The 20,937-nt window shown below is 37.6% G+C and overlaps 2 protein-coding genes across 6 annotated transcripts in view; both read left to right on the top strand.

Annotated features, from left to right (window-relative positions):
- Positions 1-10,627, top strand: part of EXD1 (exonuclease 3'-5' domain containing 1) — a 42,755-nt gene extending 32,128 nt beyond the window's left edge. For all 5 annotated transcript variants that reach the window (XM_059890818.1, XM_010809218.4, XM_059890817.1 and 2 more), the window contains one exon: positions 8,321-10,627. In XM_059890818.1, the coding sequence (XP_059746801.1) occupies positions 8,321-8,980 (660 nt within the window). In that variant the 3' untranslated portion in view covers positions 8,981-10,627. The remainder of the gene's footprint in view (positions 1-8,320) is intronic.
- LOC101906855 (small ubiquitin-related modifier 1-like) overlaps positions 8,423-20,937 on the top strand; it is a 34,848-nt gene continuing 22,333 nt past the window's right edge. The window contains exon 1 of the mRNA XM_059890820.1: positions 8,423-8,488. The gene's annotated coding sequence lies outside the window, so the exon portion shown is untranslated. The remainder of the gene's footprint in view (positions 8,489-20,937) is intronic.

Below are 20,937 nucleotides of genomic sequence, written 5' to 3'. Positions count from 1 at the left end.
CAAAATTCTCCAAGCCAGGCTTCAGAAATATGTGAACCATGAACTTCCAGATGTTCAAGCTGGTTTTAGAATAGGCAGAGGAACCAGAGATCAAATTGCCAACATCCGCTGGATCATGGAAAAAGCAAGAGAGTTCCAGAAAAACATCTATTTCTGCTTTATTGACTATCCCAAAGCCTTTGATTGTGTGGATCACAATAAACTGTGGAAAATTCTGAAGGAGATGGGAATACCAGACCACCTGACCTGCCTCTTGAGAAACCTATATGCAGGTCAGGAAGTGACAGTTTGAACTGGACATGGAACAACAGACTGGTTCCAAATCAAGGCTGTATATTGTCACCCTGCTTATTTAACTTATATGCAGAGTACATCATGAGAAGCGCTGGGCTGGAAGAAGCACAAGCTGGAATCAAGATTGCCAGGAGAAATATCAATAACCTCAGATATGCAGATGACACTACCCTTATGGCAGAAAGTGAAGAGGAACTAAAAAGCCTCTTGATGAAAGTGAGAGAGGGAAAAAGTTGGCTTAAAGCTCAACACTCAGAAAACGAAGATCATGGCATCTGGTCCCATCACTTCATGAGAAATAGATGGAGAAACAGTGGAAACAGTGTCAGACTTTATTTTTGGGGCTCCAAAATCACTGCAGATGGTGATTGCAGCCATGAAATTAAAAGACGCTTACTCCTTGGAAGGAAAGTTATGACCAACCTAGATAGCATATTCAAAAGCAGAGACATTGCCCACAAAGGTCCGTCTCGTCAAGGCTATGGTTTTTCCTGTGGTCATGTATGGATGTGAGAGTTGGACTGTGAAGAAGGCTGAGCGCCAAAGAATTGATGCTTTTGAACTGTGGTGTTGGAGAAGACTCTTGAGAGTCCCTTGGACTGCAAGGAGATCCAACCAGTCCATTCTAAAGGAGATCAGTCCTTGGTGTTCATTGGAAGGAATGATGCTAAAGCTGAAACTCCAGTACTTTGGCCACCTCATGCGAAGAGTTGACTCATTGGAAAAGACTCTGATGCTGGGAGGGATTGGGGGCAGGAGGAAAAGGGGACAACAGAGGATGAGATGGCGGGATGGCGTCACTGACTCGATGGATGTGAGTTTGAGTGAACTCTGGGAGTTGGTGATGGACAGGGAGGCCTGACGTGCTGCAGTTCATGGGGTCGCAAAGAGTTGGACATGACTGAGTGACTGAACTGAACTGAATTCAAAGGATTGTTTAAAAAAAAGTGTGCAGGGAGGGGGCTTGTGCACGGGGCTCAGCCACTCTCCCGGGGGCACCCTCTCAAGTCTGCAGGAGAGCAGGGAGGGGTCCCTGGCCACCCCTCTACAGCCTCTGGTTGGATCCATGCTGCACACAGCCCTCCCCCACAAAGGGATCTCAAAGATGTTCCGCCTACCTATTAGCTTTCCTTTATTTTTTTAATTAAGTTTTTGAGAAAAAAAGTATTTTTGAAAAGTTTGTCTTGCAATGTATTTATAAATAGTAAATAAAATTTTTACCATAAAGAAAAAAAAAAGTGTGCAGAAGCCATGTTTGTGGCTTACAAAGCCTGAAATATTTGCTATTTGGCTCCTTACATAAAAAGTTCACAGGCTGCTGCTTTAAACCATTCTTATTTAGGAATATTGATGCAAAGTCCTAAATAAAATAATAGCATTTTTGATACAAACTCCACTTAATGTATTGCGCTTTTTAATTTTTACAAATATTTATTTTATTTTGGCTGTCCTCGATCTTTGTTGCTGCACAGGCTTTTCTCTAGTTGCGGAGAACAAGGGCTTCTCTTCACTGTGGTATCTGGACTTCTTGTGGCTTCTCTTGTTGCGGAACACAGGTTCTAGGGTATGTGAGCTTCAGTAGTTATGGCACATAGGCTCAGTAGTTGCGGGGTCCTGGTCTCTAGAGCACAGGCTCAGTAATAGTAGTGCACAGGCCTAGTTACTCTGCCACATATGGAATCTTCCTGGATCAGGGATAGAACTCATGTCTCCTGCATTGACAGGTGGATTCTTTACCACTGAGTCACCATGGAAACCCCTATACTTTTCTCTTCTATTAATATGTTTCTGGATTATAGTTACAAGAATGCTTTAATATTATGTTCATAATATTTAGTATTGATAGAAAATATTGTGGGCTTCCTCGGTGGCTCAGACAGTAAAGAATCTGCTTGCAATGTGGAAGACCTGGGTTTGATACCTGAGTTGGAAAGATCCTCTGGAGGAAGGCATGGCAACCTATTCCAGTATTCTTGCCTGGAGAATCCCGATGGACAGAGAAGCCTGGCAGGCTACAGTCCATGGGTTTGCAAAGAGTCGGACATGACTGAGCGACTATATTATGTTAAATTCTGTATTTTACTAGGGCCAAGAATGTCTTATGATTATCTCATAAATGCTGAGAAGGTTATTTTGTAACTTTTATGTATTTTGCTCTCACTGTTTAACAAGAAAAGAACAACATAAAAATCCTTGCATAGTTAGTTTGATTGGAGAATTTTAATGTTTTTCATTTATCACTGTAAAGGACAGTTTTTTATCTTTTTAATATTTTACCCTCACTGTTATTTGCTGAAAAAATTTGATAATTTTCTATGTACATTGTTGATTAAAGTTGGAATAGATACTTTAACATGATAAAACATATCTCAAGCAAGAAGACTACATAATATTTGATTGGGAACATTAATATAAAAAAATACAAAATTGGTGACTGTAACCAATACTTTAGTAGTTTCTGAAGCTATTAGCCAGTGGGATTAGGAAAAAAAATGAACTATAAAAATTGAACAAGAGGAACAGGAATTAGGACTTGCTCATGATACATTCAAATACTAAAGAGAATCGATTGGAAAAGACTGCCACAAACAAAAAGGCAATTTGGTAAAGGGTACAAATATAACATAAAATTAATATACCCATTTATAATTTATACAGCTAGAGAATATACCATTTATACAGCTAGAGAATATAATGGGAGAAAAACATTCATTTATAATTGTAACAAAAAGTAGATTATATAGAAATGAAAATGTTTTAAAGTATTTAAAGAAAAAGTATCACTGAATGGTGTAAAAGAGGATTTAAATGCATGGGGACATTAAGTATTTTTGTCTATCAATTATTCCTGAATTAACTTTTAAATTTAACTTTATTCTAGGAAAAATATTAAAACTTTAATTATTTTGGTAAACTGTGATTATAATGTTTATAGGGATAGATAAGCATAAAGAAGAATAGTCCTGTCAGATATTAAAACATATTATATGTCTATGTTAAATGTCAGCGATACATGTATAGGCAGATCAGTGGAAGAGAGGAGAGAACCCCAACATAGATCTCATATATATCAGTAATGATTGGGATAAAGGTAGAATTTCCAATCAGTGAGAAAAAGATTATTTAGTAAATGGCTTTAGACAATTGACTAATCATTGTGGAAGAAGGAGAATCAGAGTTGTATTATTACATCTTTTGCTACACCAAAGTAAATCCCACAGATCAAGTATTTATATAAAAATGGAATTATGAAATTATTGGCAAAAAGTATTAAAAGAAAATTATCTCACAGCAGGAAAATGTCTTCGCCAACTTTATCAAGGAAGAGTTGACAAAATTATGTATACTTAAAGTCAACAAAAGAGTCCGAAATGCAGTACTTGAATGCAATCTCAAAAACAATAGAATGATCTCTGTTCGTTTCCAAGGCAAACCACTCAATATCACGGTAATCTAAGTCTATGCCCCAACCAGTAATGCTGAAGAAACTGAAGTTGAACGATTATATGAAGACCTACAAGACCTTATAGAACTAACACCCAAAAAAGATGTCCTTTTCATTATAGGGGACTGGAATGCAAGAGTAGGAAGTCAAGAAACACCTGGAGTAACAGACAAATTTGGCCTTGGAATACAGAATGAAGCAGGACAAAGGCTAATAGAGTTTTGCCAAGAGAATACTCTGGTCATAACAAACACCCTCTTCTAACAACACAAGAGAAGACTCTACACAAGGACATCACCAGATGGTCAACCCCAAAATCAGATTGATTATATTCTTTGCAGCCAAAGATGGAGAAGCTCTATACAGTCAGCAAAAATAAAACCGGGAGCTGACTGTGGCTCAGATCATGAACTCCTTATTGCCAAATTCATACTTACATTGAAGAAAGTAGGGAAAACCACTAGACCATTCAGGTATGACCTAAATCAAATCCCTTATGATTATACAGTGGAAGTGACAAATAGATTCAAGGGACTAGATCTGATAGAGTGCCTGAAGAACTATGGATGGAGGTTCGTGACATTGTTCAGGAGACAGGGATCAAGACCATCCGCAAGAAAAACTGCAAAAAATCAAAATGGCTGTCTGAGGAGGCCTTACACAAATAGCTGTGAAAAGAAGAGAAGTGAAAAGCAAAGGAGAAAAGGAAAGATATACCCATCTGAATGCAGAGTTCTAAAGAATATCAAGGAGAGATAAGAAAGCCTTCCTCAGTGATCAGTACAAAGAAATAGAGGAAAACAATAGAATGGGAAAGAGTAGAGGTCTCTTCAAGAAAATTAGAGGTACAAGGGAAATATCATGCAAAGATGGGCACATATCATGCAAAGATGGGCACAATAAAGGACAGAAATGGTATGGACCTAACAGAAGCAGAAGATATTAAGAAGAGGGGGCAAGAATACACAGAAGAACTTACAAAAAAGATCTTCATGACCAGATGATCAACGATGGTGTGATCACTCACCTAAGAGTCAGACATCCTGGAATGTGAAGTCAGGTGGGCCTTAGGAAGCATCACCACGAACAAAGCTAGTGGAGGTGATGGAATTCCAGTTGAGCTATTTCAAAATCCTGAAAGACGATGCTGTGAAAGTGCTGCACTCAGTGTGCCAGCAAATTTGGAAAACTCAGCAGTGGCCACAGGACTGGAAAAGGTCAGTTTTCATTCCAGTCCCAAAGAAAGGCAATGCCAAAGAATGCTCAAACTACCGCACAATTGCACTCATCTCACAGAAGGCAGTGGCAGCCCACTCCAGTACTCTTGCCTGGAAAATCCCATGGATGGAGGAGCCTGGTAGGCTACAGTCCATGAGGTCGCTAAGAGTCGGACACGACTGAACGACTTCACTTTCACTTTCCACTTTCATGCATTGGAGAAGGAAATGGCAACCCACTCCAGTGTTCTTGCCTGGAGAATCCCAGGGACAGGGGAGCCTGGTGGGCTGCCGTCTATGGGGTCGCACAGAGTCGAACACGACTGAAGCGACTTAGCAGCAGTAGCAGCAGCACACCCTAGTAAAGTAATGCTCAAAATTCTCCAAGCCAAGCTTCAGCAATATGTGAACCATGAACTTCCAGATGTTCAAGCTGGTTTTAGAAAAGGCAGAGGAACCAGAGGTCAAATTGCCAACATCTGCTGGATCATTGAAAAAGCAAAACAGTTCCAGAAAAAACATCTATTTCTGCTTTATTGACTTTGCCAAAGCTTTTGTGTGGATCACCACAAACTGGAAAATTCTGAAAGAGAATTCCGTCTGAAAGAGGGAATACCAGACCACCTGACCTGACTCTTGAGAAATCTGTATGCAGGTCAAGAAGCAACAGTTAAAACTGGATGTGGAACAACAGACTGGTTTCAAATAGGAAAAGGAGTACATCAAGGCTGTATATTGCCACTCTGCTTATTTAACTTATATGCATAGTACATCATGAGAAACGCTGGCCTGGAAGAAGCACAAGCTGGAATCAAGATTCCCGGGAGAAATATCAATAATGTCATATGCAGATGACACCACCCTTATGGCAGAAGGTGAAGAACTAAAGAGCCTCTTGATGAAAGTGATAGAGGAGAGTGGAAAAGTTGGCTTAAAACTCAACATTGAGAAAACTAAGATCATGGTATCTGGTCCTCTCACTTCATGGCAAATAAGTGGGGAAACAGTGGAAACAGTGGTAGGCTTTAATTTTTTGGACTCCAGAATCACTGCAGATGGTGACTGCAGCCATGAAATAAAAAGACGCTTACTCCTCGGAAGAAAAGTTATGACCAACCTAGACACCATATTAAAAAGCAGAGACATTACTTTGCCAACAAAGGTCCGTCTAGTCAAAGCTATAGTTTTTCCAGTAGTCATATGTGGATGTGAGAGTTGGACTATAAAGAAAGCTGAGCACCAAAGAATTGACGCTTTTGAACTGTGGTGTTGGAGAAGACTCTTGAGAGTCCCTTACCAGTCCCTCCTAAAGGAAATCAGTTCTGAATATTAATTGGAAGGACTGATGTTGAAGCTGAAACTCCAGTACTTTGGCCACCTGATGCGAAGAACTGACTCATTTGAAAAGACCCTGATGCTGGGAAAGATTGAAGGCAGGAGGAGAAGGGCACAACAGAGGATGAGATGGTTGGATGGCATCACCAACTCAATGGACATGAGTTTGAGTAAACTCAGGAGTTGGTGATGGACGCATCTGAGGGACTAAACTGAACTCAAAGTGTACATCATTATTATACAACATACATTGTGAAATCATTACCAAGATTAAGATAATTAACACATCTATCACCTCATGGCTACCTTTTTTCTATGTGTGTGCTGAGAATGCTTAAGATACACTCTCAGCAACTTTCAAATAGAAACTATAGTAACCATGCTGTACATTAGATCCCCAGAACTTATTCTTCTTAAAACTGAAAGTTTTTACCCTCTGACTTATATCTTCCCATTTCCCTTTCCTTCAACCCCTGGGAACCACCATTCTATTTTCTGTTTTTAAGAAGTAACATGTTTGGTGCTTTTTTTTTTTTAAGATTTCATCTATCAGTGATTCCATGCATCATTTGTCTTTATCTCTCTGGCTTATTTCACTTAGCATAACCCTCCAGGTTCAAATATATTATTGCAAATGGCAGGACTTCCTTCTTTTTAATGGCTGGATTATATTCTATTTTGTGTGTATATATACACTACATCTTTATTCATTTGTCTATTGATAGACACAGGTTGTTTACATATCTTGACCATTGTTAATAATGGCACAGTGAACAAGGAATGTACCTGTCTCTTTGCGATCCTGTTTTCATAATCCTTCAAATATGTACCCAGACATAGGATTGCTGGACCGTATAATAGTTGTATTTTTAATTTTTTGAGGAACCTCCATACTGCATCCCATAGTAGCTGTGCCAGTTTACATTCCTCTCAACAGTGTATGAGAGTTCCCTTTGTTCCACATTCTCACCAATACTTGTTTTCTGTATTTTTGATAATAGGCATCTTAAGAAATGTTAATATATCATTGTGGCTTTGATTTGCATTTCCCTGATGAATAGTGATATTGAGCACCTTTTCATGTACCTGTTAGCCATCTAAATATCTTCTTTGGAAAATTGTCTATTCAAGTCCTTTGCTCACTTTTAAATTAGATTATTTATTTTTTTCCTATTGAATTGTATGAAAGAATGCTTCTCTATGCAACAGAAATACTCAGAATTCAAAAAAGATATTTGACTTCAAAAATTTTGTATAGTGAAAATACTGTGAACAAAGTCAAAGGGCAAGCAACCCGGGAAAAATTATTTGCCTCGTAACAGAGAGCACATTTTCTTAATATATCCTTTATTGTAGCATTTATGTGATGACAAGATACTGGAAACAACCCAAATATCCATCCATAACAGTTGGTTAAACAAATTATGGTATATCCATACAGCCATTAAAATTGCCAACATGGAAAAATTTCTTAAGACAGATTTTTTTAGTTGGAAAAATCAAGATGGAAAAAATATAATATTACCAATTGTATAAAATATTTTTAGAGTTATCAAAATAAAAAGTTGGAGGAAAATAAAAATTGAAAAATATAATCCAATGAAAAGATATTTAGTAAGAAATCAAATACCAATTGTATAAAATATTTTTAGAGTTATCAAAATAAAAAGTTGGAGGAAAATAAAAATTGAAAAATATAATCCAATGAAAAGATATTTAGTAAGAAATCAAATATGCAAAGGCTTTTTACAGGGTATACCTGCTAAGGCAGTTGGGGCAAGATTGGAATGGACCCTTACTTTTTTCCTATAATCTTTATGTATACACACATGCACAACATGCAAAACTGGATTCAACATATTTAAATTACTCGAAAAAGAATACTGCTATAGTTGAAGACACTAGAGGGTGCCATAAGAACACATTTGAGTAGATGCTTGCTTGCCAAATACTGTTTAGTAGAAGTGATTTTAAGGACTATGTTTAGAAGTTTAGTTATAGTAGACTTGTGTTCATTTTCTTTTCTTAGCCTACATGTATGGAGCTCCCGGAGGAACTGCTTCAACTCCAGGACTTCCAGAAGCAGCGCAGAGAGCGAGCAGCAAAAGAATATAGAGTAAATGCGCAGGGACTCCTAATAAGAACAGTACTACATCCAAAGAAATCGGTGACAGAGACAGCAGGGAAAGAGGGAAAGGTACGAGGTTTCTTACTTTGTAAAAATTCTACACAAGATAAAGCCCCAAATGTTACATCTCGTGAGGATGTAGATTTACTGAAAGAAGAATCTAAGAGTAGACAAACCACAGTAGAGCCTCAATATCTACCCCTCACAAAGGAAGATGCCAGCGAGGATTCCAGTTACAACCTAAATTACCCTGAGTCAGAGGGGGTTAAAGACCAGAGAATAACTCAAAAAAAACACCTCAAGATACCTAAACAAGAGTTTCAGACAAGTTTATCTTTGAAAGAGGAGATAGAACAGTTATTGATGGTGGAAAATAAGGAAGATCTAAAAGGTACAAAACAAGATGTTTCAGTGTCTCCTTCCCTTCCTCAGGAAACCAGAGTGTCTCCAAGTGACATTTTTCATCCTTTTAGGAAAGCTGTGCTTCCCACACTTCCTCCCTGCCCAGCTTTGGAAAAGACTGATTCCTGGTTAAATCCAGATTCTCCCAATCTGCCTTAGAGATATGCAGTTTGTTTTTGAGGCCATTAAGGTGGTTTATTTCCACTGTTATCAGGGCCTTCCTCAGTGCTTAAGTTTCTCATGTTGTAAATTCAGTTTTGTCCCAGTCACAGTCTTCAGGGAAAATTATATCCTCTTACTTTCTGTATTCCTGGAATTTGATTAGGATGGGAACGAATAAGTTAAATAATGGAAGAAGTAGATTTTCTGATTATGTCATTCTGTAGAAATGTTCCCTGTGGCCAGACTAAATTATTTCTCATAATTTGGGTTTAAAAGATTTGAAGAAGGGAAAAATTTTGGACTTAGTGTCTGGAAGAACCTATACTTTAAATTTTTTTGTTGTATTTTTTGGTTTGAAGGGGGTTGGTAAAACTCTTAGCCAGAAGTTAAAAAAAAATGATACCCAACAAGTTTATCAGAACTTTTTTCCTTTTTAAAATACTAATAAGTAAGTTTATCAGGTATACTTCAATAAAGCTGAAAAATCCAACTTTATTTTTCAATTTAAATTTTCAGTCTGTCTTATGTTATAGACAAACAATAGTTAATGTTACTACAGGAATCAGTATAACTGTTCTAGTTTCATTTCATTTCATTTACTTTTAGACAATTTTATCCTTTTTCCTAAAAAGCAGGGACTGCTTTAAAGTATGTCTTTTATGTAAACTTTAAGTTTGATTGCACTCTGTTTGCCTGGAGATGGTGTGCTTTCTTAGGGTGAAAAAAAGGCAAGTTGTCCTGAGTCTTTTTATATTGAATACTTGCAAGTTGCTCACATTCTTTTGTGTATAATAAGCAATAAACCTGTTTTGGCATTAGGTTATCTTTCACTTTTCTTCATTGTGTCAGGGTAGGAATAAATTAGAATGTTTCTGCATTTCTAAGTCTAGAATCTGGGGTAGAAATCTGTTTTTTTTTTTTTTTTTTTTTGTCCACACTACATAGCTTGTAGAATTCTAGTTCCTTGACCAGGAATCAAATCTGGGCCCCAACAGTGAAAGTGCCTAGCCCTGACCACTGGTTCACCAGGGAATTCCCTAGAAATTTGCTAATTTGACTACTATACAGGTCTCTATTATTTATTGCACTTAGAGACAGTCTTCAGTTAGGAACATCCTTGTCTGTGCTCATTGATTCTGTCGTGAGTACCACTGAATGAACGTCCAGCTGTGCCTTCCAAACCCCAGAGCCCAGATCTGGCCTGAGCTTAAGATGACGGCAGGCCTAAGAGCTGTCAACTCAGCCCTGTGGGTGCTGTGTCTCACTTTATCCATAGTTTAGAAGCTCATTTGGAGCAAAGGTGATTTCTGGTTCATCTTGGATGAATGCATTTTCAGGTTGATCCCAGAAAGTGGTTAATCTAGGTTTACTCTGGGAAGGGCATGGATTTCTGTGAAATATGTAGAACTGATTTAGCACCTATGGAACCATACCACACACATTTATACATGTTTGTATACAGGCTACAAAGAAAAATGTAATGTTCTTCATATCTAAAAAAAGAATTTTTTCATTATTTATGTTCTATGACTGTAAAGAACAACAGGATTCTGTTGGACCTTTGTTGTATTGCTCAATATGGTAGCCACTAGCTATATGTGGCTATTTACATTTAAAATTAAATTAAATTGATTAAATGAAATAAAATTAAAAATTCAGTTGCACTTGCTATATGTTTCCATAAACCCAGTGACTACTACTTGCTACTCAATAGTTCCATATAATCAGGAGCTACCTGGGTAGCTGTATTAAATATCACAAATACAGAACATTTCCATCATTTCAACAAGTGCTATTGGACAGTGCTATTTTGAGAAGTACTTTCACTCCCAGAACTAAAGGAAACTTTTGGGTTTCAGCATAGTATTTTCTTAGTGAAACGCTTATATAACTGGAACTGCATTTTTCTCCATACATTTCTCCCTTCTAGCCTGGGGTCCCTACTTAAATTCCATGCGGTCAGATCCTACCATGAAACTCTGTCCTTTCCTGGATAGAATGTACAAAAATCCTTGGGTGATTCAAGCCCTGTTGTTAATGCTCTCTGCCATTACTCAGATGTCTAAAGTTTGCTCAGAATTTGGGGAAATCTTTGGTTCTTGACCCAACTCGTTGAGTTCTTACTCAGTATTTTTCTAGGTGAGAGTTCATAAATCATACTGCCTGCTTTCCCAAACTCTCTTGGAGTCTTGCTTCATTCTGCACCAAGTTTCTACATCTGTCCTACTCAGATCTCACCTTTCTGAGCTGACCTTTCTGTATGTGATCTGCAGTTACAGAGTCTCACAAGCAATCTATCCTTTTGCCTTAGGAATTAGGAAACAGAGTTGAGTTCATAGTTCCCTGAAGAAGGATCCTGCTCTGAGAATAGAAACAATGTTTCTTGCTTCTTGGTCCATTCAGTGTTCTTTCAACTATAGTGTGAAAAATCATTGAAGCAGCTTTGCCTGGGATCTGGCTATGGGCTTGGTAAATCCTAATATTACACAGTAGAATTTTAATGCACTATGTATAGGCCTATCGTTGTTTTGATGTGAAGCAAGTCTCAGCAGAAAGCCAAGATAAGACCTAGTGCAAACTTGGGGACCTGAGGATGATTATCCTGGTATACTTATATTTTTTATAAAGGTAACATCAATAAACACCTTACAGAAAATTTAGAAAATAAAGAGAAAAAAAGTACTCAACAATCATCCCATATTAAACAACCCTTCCTAACATTTTGGCACTTTTCTGTCAATTTTTTCTCTCATTCTCTATCTCTACACACACACAGTCATAACCATACCATAAATACATTTATTGTGTTTTTATATCTTTTTCCATTTTATAATCCTAACAACCAACATTTTATTATTTTTTTTACAACCAACATTTTAAGCATGTTTCATTTTAAAATTAATGTGCTATTAAATAGAATTTGGAAAATGGGAAACTAAGAAAAAATTTGGCTTCCCCTAAATTTAGTCAGATGGCATCACTGACTCAATGGACATGAGTTTGAGCAAGCTCTGGGAGCTGGTGATGGACAGGGAAGCCTGGCTTGCTGCAGTCCATGGGATCGCAAAGAGTCGGACATGAATAAGCTACTGAACTGAAGAAAAAATATATTATTTCTCTAACCACATTGAAAAAGCAGGTAATATTTTTGTTAATATCAGTGTTTATACTTAGGTTTCCCCCCCTGCATAGTTTTTTATATATATATATAGTATATACATATATAGTATATACATATATAGTATGTAGTTATATATATATATATATAGCATGTATCTGATAGGGGAATCAAAGCCAAAATATATAGAGAAATCCTAAAATTCAACAACAACAAAAATGATTAAAAAATGGACAACAGGCTTGAATGGACATCCCTCCAAAGAAGACATACAAAATGCCAACAGGTACATGAAAAAATGTTCAACATCACTAATCATTAGAGAAATGCAAATCAGAACTACAGTGAGATACCATCTCACACCCACTAGGATGGCTACTATGCAAAAACAGAAAGTAAGTGTTTGCAAGGTTGTGGACAAATTGGAACTCTTGTGCACCACTGATGGTGGTATAAAAATGCGGCTACTGCAGAAAATAGCATGGTGGTTGCTCAAAAAGTTAAAAACATAATTACCATATCATCCAGCAATTCCACTTCTGGATGTATACCCAAAAGAACTGAAAACAGAGTCTTGAAGAGATATTTGTTTCACATGTTCATAGCAGCATTATGAACATAGCCAAAGGGTGAACCTAAGTGTCTGTCAATAGATGAGTGGATAAGCAAAATGTGGTATATACATATTATGAAATATTATTCAGCCTTAAAAGGGAAGGAAATTCTGCAATGTTCTATGACATGGATAAAACTTGAGAACATTATGGTCAATGAAATAAGCCAGTCACAAAAAGTAACTATGAAGTGTCTAGAGTAATCAAAATGATAGTGACAGAAAGTAGAATGGTGGTTTTTGGGGCTGGGGGAAGGAAGAAATTATAAGTTATTATTTAAAGGCTATAGAGTTTCAGTTTTGCAAGTTGAAAAGATTTATGGAGATTGATGGTTGTGATGGTTGCACAATGATATGAATGTACTTAATACCAGTGAACAGTACACATAAAAATGAATGAGATGGTAAATTTTATATATGCTTTAGCACATTTTTTAAAATTGGGGAGAAAAACTAACATCACATTTACAGTGATGAAAGTCTGAATGTATTCCCCATATAATGGAGAACGAGAAAGGACATTTGCTTTCACTAGTTCAATTTAAAATTGTACTGTAAGTACTAACTAGTACAATAAGGCAAGAAAAAGCTTATAGATTAGAAATTTTAAAGGTAAAATTTATTTTTGCAAGACATGATCATGTGCACATAAAATCCTAAGAAATGTACAAAATGCTACTAGAATCCATAAGTGAATTTAGCAATATTACAAGGTATACTGCCAATATAAAAAAAAATTGTGAGTATAAAAAAATATTAGCAATGGTCAATTAGTAACTGAAATTTTAAAAAATACCATTTACAATCATGTACAAAAACATGATACCTTTAAGGATAGGTTTAATAAAACATGTGCAAGATGTGTATTGAAAACTACAAGATATTTCTGAAAGAAGTTAAAGAAGACATAAATAAATGAAAAATACCACTGAAGGCTCAGTACTGTTAAGATGTAAATTATTCCCAAATTCTAATATATTTATTTATTTATTCCAAATCCATAGATTTATTACAATCACAGTCAAAATCCAAGCAGGCTTTATATAGAAATTGACACACTCAGTTATGTCTGACTCTTTGTGACCCTATGGACTGTAGCCTGCCAGGCTCCTCTGTCCATGGAATTTTCCAGGCAAGAAATACTGGAATGGGTTGCCATCTCTTCTTCCAGGGAATCTTCCCAACCCAGGGATAGAACACTTGTGTCTTGTATCTCTTGCATTGGCAGGTGGATTTTTTTTTATCACTAGCGCCACCTGGGAAGCCCCATAGAAATTGACAGGATGATTCCAAAATTTATATGGCCATGAAACCATGCAACTCAGATTGGGACTTGAACCCACTCTTTTAATTGGGATCACACATCTGGTCTCAGGATTTAATGAAGCTCAGGTTCTTGATGTCTCATCGCAGAAAGAATTTAGTGAGAGACAGAGTGATAGGTAAGAAGTGGATTTATTTAGAGAGAAACATACTCCACAGACAGAGTGTAGGCCATCTCAGAAGGTAAGAGTGGCCTTACCTTTTACCAAAAATATTAAGTCTTTCACTGTTCCCATTGTTTCCCCATCTATTTGCCATGAAGTGATTGGACCAGATGCCATGATCTTAAGTTTTGAGTGTTGAATTTTAACCAAACTTTTTCACTCTCCTCTTTCACCTTCATCAAGTTAAAGTGAAGTCGCTCAGTTGTGTCTGACTCTTTGCGACCCCGTGGACTGTAGCTCACCAGGCTCCTTCGTCCATGGGATTCTCCAGGCAAGAATACTGGAGTGGGTTGCCATTTCCTTCTCCAGGGGAATCTTCCTGACCCAGGGATCGAACCCAGGTCTCCTGCATTGCAGGCAGACGCTTTAACGTTTGAGCCACCAGGGAAGCCCTCTATAATTTCTCTTCGCTTTCTGCCATAGAAGGGTGGTGTCATCTGCATATCTGAAGTTATTGATATTTCTCCTGGCAGTATTGATTCCAACTTACACTTCATACAGCGTGGTATTTCTCATGATGTACTCTGCATATAAGTTAAATAAGCAAGGTGACGGTATACAGCCTTGACATTCTCCTTTCCCAGTTTGGAACAGTCCATTGTTCCATGTCTGATTCTAACTGTTGCTTCTTGACCTGCATACAGGTTTCTCAGGAGGCAGGTAAAGTGGTCTGGTATTCCCATCTCTTTAAGAATTTTCCACAGTTTGTTGTGATCTACACGGTCAAAGGCTTTAGTGTAGTCAGTGAAGCAGATGTTTTTTTTTCTAGAATTCTCTAGCTTTTTCTATGATCCAGCAGATGTTGGCAATTTTTCTATGATCCAGCAGATGTTGGCTTGTACATCTGAAAGTTCTAGGTTTACACACTGTTGAAGACTAGCTTGAAGAATTTTGAGCATTACTTTGCTATCATGTGAAATGAGTGCAATTGTGTAGTAGTTCGAACATTTTTTGGTGGTGTCATCGTGGTTATCCAGGTCATTAAGATCTTTCTGGTATAGTTCTTCTGTGTATTCTTGCCATTTAAGATTTTTTTTTTTTTTGCCACACTGCACAGCTCTGGGATCTTTCTTAGTTCCCTGACCAGGGATTGAACCCAGGCCCCAGCAGTAAAAGCATGGAGTCCTAACCACTGGACAATGAGGAAAGTCCCAATGCTTTCAATATTTTATTTTCCTCTGTTTTCTTCAATGAAATAGAGTGTAAACTGGTACATATAGAACAATGGATAAAAGGCATTTAATTGTAATGCAAACCAGAAGAGCCAGTAACTTAAGCGCAGTGCTACTGATCGCTCCACAAAGCAACAGTATAGCCTCTCTGGTTCGTATGAGATACTTCCACATTCTGGAGTTCTCAAATTCCCCAAAGAGCATTACTGTTTATAACTTGAAAGCCACCTGATGGCTAAATAAAAGCTTTGTAATAGAAACACATTCTAAAGAAAACATTCCTTAGGAAGAGCCAAAATGGCAAGTTCCAGGAATGAGGGAGAAAAGGGAAAGAAACTCTCTTCATTATTGTGTAACTTGTTGGGATGCCATCCACAGTTTGCTTTTTAAGAAGCCAATGAAATAGCAAAATCTTGATAGAGGAAAGGAAACTCGTGCTTAATCCTTCTTTCTGAGAAGGAGAACTTAAAAGAAGTAAAATGAAGATATTGCATGCATGAATAGCATGTACTCATACTTGGCTTTAAAAGAGATAACACTGAACCATTGCTGTAAAGCTTCCTCTGTGTAGTGTCTCACATAGTAGGCTTCATTTGTGCATTCGTTTTGGAGCCAGGCACTGGGCTGGTGCTGGGGAATCAGAGATAAAGACACAGTCCCCACTCCCAAAGAACCTAGAGTCTAGTAAGAGAATATTATAATTGAAATAATAGTTATGTTTAAGGTATACCAGTGAATTGGTGGGGTTTGGGTTGGAGGAGGCAGAGTAGCCTTGGATAGGAGATAGCACTTGCCCTTGCAATTGTGTTGTGTGTCAAAGGGCTTCATAAGAGATGGGGGCAGGGTACATTTTGGCTAAGAAAACTACAAGGAGTTCACTAGTATAAAAGAGAAAAACATATAGGGTGTAATGGTGAGAGGTAAGGCTGGGAAATAGGGTCCATGCCTCTGTTAGGGTTTTTTGGTCATAAGCAAAAGAACTGACTGGGCTAATGTAAACAAAAAGGATTTATTGGAAAGATGAGTGGCTCATAGTATTGACGGGAAAGCTGGAAACTAGGCTTGGAAATAGAATCAGGGGCAGCTGCAAATTCTAGGCAGCAGGAACTACTCAACTGTCTGTCAGAGTGAGTGGGTGCCAATACATTTTTTTCTATCTCTGTGTAATTTGATTCAGGACTCAAAATCCTGAGAGGGTATAACTGACTTTATGTCATAAATCCATCCATCCAGGGCACCTTGATTTATTTTTTTGCCAACATTGTCCACCGTGGGGAAAAGGTAATTTGCAAAAAGAATGTGAGGGCCCTGAGGATTTGTATTGTTGAGTTTATATTTTATCCTATAGACTAAAGGAGATCACTGAAAAATTATGAACAAGAAACTAAGATGATCAGAAATGTAGATTTTAGATCATTCTGGTTTGAGGATGGACTGAAAAGGGGCAAGAATAGTATGAGGGAGACTTGTACAAAAACTCTAGCATTGATTGGGGGAAATGTTGAATGTTTGCATTTGATAGGGATATAGAAGTTGGTAAGCTAATGAGGAATATGCTTTTGAAAGATATTTAGTAAGTAGAGTAAACTGAAAGACCAATTGAATATGGGTGGTAAACAAGAAGAGTCTTGGTTGATTCCCAGGTTTCTGTTCTGAATATCTATTTGAAAGTTGATGTCATTTATAGACAGAATCCATTGAGAGGGAAGTCAGAGGAATAGAGCTTCCATAGTAAGTTGGTTTTTACATGTGTCCCATTTAGGATACATTGGAATTTTGAAATTGTTATATCTAATAGGTAGTTGAATATATGGGGATAGAGAGCAGGAAAAAGATCTATGCTAGAGAGCTTTGGAGGGTATTACTATATAAATTGTCTTTGAAGTTATCGGACATGTACCATATTTTCTAGGTTTTGAGTATGGAATATAAAAGAAAAGGAATGAGAGTCACATTCTAAAAGGAGGGTAAGGAGAACAAGATACTCACAGATACCAAGAAGGAGAAGACAAATAGGAAGAAAATTCATGTAAACCAGAAAATAATTCACTTGTGGTTTGATGAACCCTTACTATAAACATATCAATCACAAACTGTTTCTAAGAAGGAAATGGCAACCCACTCCAGTGTTCTTGCCTGGAGAATCTCAGGGACGGGGGAGCCTGGTGGGCTGCCGTTTATGGGGTCACACAGAGTCGGACACGACTGAAGTGACTTAGCAGCAGCAGCAAGATATAATTGACACACCATACAATTCACCCATTTAAAGTGTACAATTTAGGACATCCCTGGTGGTCCAGTAGTTAAGAATCTGCCTGCTAATGCAGGGGACCTGGTTCGATCCCTGGTCCAGGAAGACTCAATATGCATGGGGCAATTAAGTCCATCTGCTCCAGCTACTGAGCCCACACTCCAGAGCCAGCAAGATGTAATGACTGAAGCCTGTGCACACTAGAGCCGATGATCCACAATGAGAGAAGCCACCACAATGAGAAGCCTGTGCATGGAAACTAGAGAAAGCCAGTGCGCAGCAGTGAAGACCTAGCACAACCAAAAATAAATAAATAAATATTTAAAAAATGAAAGTTTTTTAGTATATCCTCAGGGTTCTGTAACCACTACCACATCTAATTTTAGAACATCTTCTCTCCCCTAAAAGAAACACCATACCTGTTAGTTGTTACTCCTCACCTCCCTCACACCTCTCCTCAGACCTAAGCAACCAACAGTCTATTCGTATAAATGCTATCATATACCATGTATAATTTTGTGGCTGGCTTCTTTCACTTAGCATAAATTTTCAAGGGTCATTCATGTTGTAGCATGTACCAGTACATCATTCCTTTTTGTTGCTGAATAACCCTGTGTTATATAGATATCCCATGTTTTGTCTGTTCATCAGTTGATGGACTTTTAGGGTTTTTTTCTACTTTTTGGCTATTAAGAATAAAACTGCTATGAACTTTCATGTTTAAGTTTTTGTATGGACATGTTTTCATTACCTAGGAGTGGTATTGCTGTATCATATGGTAACTAAGGGGCTCCCAGTGGTTCCAGTGGTAAAGAATCCACCTGCCAATGCAGGAGACCCAAGAGACATGGGTTGAATCCACACATACCATCCATCCATCCATGGTAACTATACATTTGACTTTTTGAGGAACTGCCAAGCTGTTTTTTCAAAGTGACTGCACCATTAACCACAAATTATCTTAAAGATTTCTTTAGTTAATACTTTGGATTTATAATTACTTTTAGGAGATAGGCATTTCAATAGCTTACTAAAATAAGATGAACACCCTTGTAGAAATCACCCAGGTCACGCAATAGGACTTTGCCAGCCATCTTAGTATATCCTTCAGATGCCCCAAATCCATCACAGTTCCTAGCTTCTCTCTAAAAATAGCGCCATTCTGATAATTGTATTATACATACAGAAGTTTCATAATAGTGATCCTAGAACCACTACCACCACCAAATTATGATTACTGAAAATATTTTCTGCCTGTGTTGTCCTCATCCTCTGCACATTTTTTGATTATCATGTTATATCTACATTGTCAGATCATATAGCTGTTACATACTACAATCTATCTCTTATCTTCATTTAGTCTTAGTTTCTACAAGGAGCTATGTAATTAATGTTTACCACTGGTTCTTATGTCAGTGACTCTAGTCATTTTGACTGTCTGAAGCTCTTGCTCTAGTAGAATCATTAGCAAAGACTCATGGGAGCAATAATGCCTGAGTTCCTGTTGTTATTTAGTTTCTAAGTTGTGTCTGATTCTTTGGAACCCCATGGACTGTAGCCCACCAAGCTCCTCTGTCCATAGCATTTTCTTGGCAACAATACTAGAGTGGGCTGCCACCTCTTTCTCCAGCGGATCTTCCTTGACCCAGGGATCGAACTCTCATTTCTGGGTCTCCTGATGATGTAAAAAATCAGTTTTTCTGGATATAAAATCCTTGATTCATATATTCTTTTCTTGAGTGTCTTAAATATATACTCCATTTTCTTCTGGCACAAAATGTTGCTATTGAAGTCAATTATACTAGTCTAATATTTCGAAGTTTATGTCATGTGGTGTTTTGCCTAGATGCCCAAAGTATTTTTTTTTCTTTTTCTTTAAAGCCAAATAATTTTACTAGATTATATCTTGGTGTTGGTCACTCTGGATCATCATTTTCAGGTACACTGTATGCTTTTCCAATGTGTAGTTTTAAGTTAATTCATTTATTTTTTATTCTAGAAATGTTAGGGGAAGCACCCTGACTGAAACCGCCCACCCTGGCCAGGCACCATAGTAACTATTTGCATGAGTTTTTTACGACAGGAGGTCCTGGTAAGGAACAAGGAACTAATAAGCCTCCACCAACCAGAAGAGTTCGGGAAAGGTCAAAAGGAGACACCACCTGTCTGACCACCTCCCAGAATCCTTCTCTTTGGCATCCATCTTGGCTGAACAAGGCGTGCACCACCAGGAAGGACTCTGAGTCAGAATGATTGGCTAAGGACAACCCAGAAACCAGTCCCATCACCATAAAACCGGAGACTGCAAGCCATGTGGCAGAGCTGTTCTCCTGGGTTCCCTTACCCTACTGCTCTCCACCCGGGTGCCCTTTCCCAGTAAAATCTCTTGCTTTGTCAGCACATGTGTCTCCTCAGACAGTTCATTTCCTAGTGTTAGACAAGAGCCCAGAACAGAAATGCTACCTTGAGTAACATTGTTCGTATTTATTCTCTTCCCTTGTTTGGTTTTTATTCTTTGAAGACTTCTTTTACCCATGTGTTGGATTTTATTTGCCTGTCTTCAATATTTGTCATTTTCTCTCAAATCTTTTAAATTTCTTCCTTTTTTATTTAAATAATGTACCATCTTTTCATCCTGCTTTTCTTAAAATATCACTTGTGTTGATTTTTTCCTGTGTTGCATCTAGTTTAGTCATTTTTTAAATTATTTTTTTAATGGTATTTCTTTTGGGGGGCTTATATCACTTCATTTTTGAATATTTATAATTCTTGTGTTTTTTCATATATGTTTAATGTCTTTTATCATTTTATGCATAAGTCCATTAGAGTATTGATCTGTTTTTTGACTGTGTCTTTCTGGCATGATTTCATTGGTATGTTATTCTGCTTCTTCTCTCTCTCTCTTTCTCTCTCTCTTTTTTTTTTTTTTACGATAAACTTGTACGGGATTTGAGTGGCACACTTTTCTGTTGCCCTTATTTATGTAAAATTAGTTTTCCTAAAATTTTAGGAGGCTTGGTTCAGTTGGTTTTTTGCCTTCACAGAGCTCCCTGTTTTGTTGTTTTTGTATATGTTAAATCTATGCTGGTTTGCTTTTTGAGATTTTCTGGCTCTTTTTTTCCTATCCCACTTTTATCTGGAGCTTCTCTTTCCTTCTGTTTTGTTTTACCTGCCCTGTTCAGTTTTGACTTCATTTCCAGCAATTTCTCTCCAGTGTGGGACTTTGTGCTAGGAAGGAGCCATGGTTGTTTATTTTCTAGAATATGGGAGTCTGAACTTCTCCAGCCTATATCGACTTCATACTGTGAGGTCC

Source organism: Bos taurus, chromosome 10 (genome assembly GCF_002263795.3).
Source record: "Bos taurus isolate L1 Dominette 01449 registration number 42190680 breed Hereford chromosome 10, ARS-UCD2.0, whole genome shotgun sequence".
Lineage (NCBI taxonomy): Eukaryota > Metazoa > Chordata > Mammalia > Artiodactyla > Bovidae > Bos > Bos taurus.
This window is presented reverse-complemented; position numbering and strand designations above follow the sequence as displayed.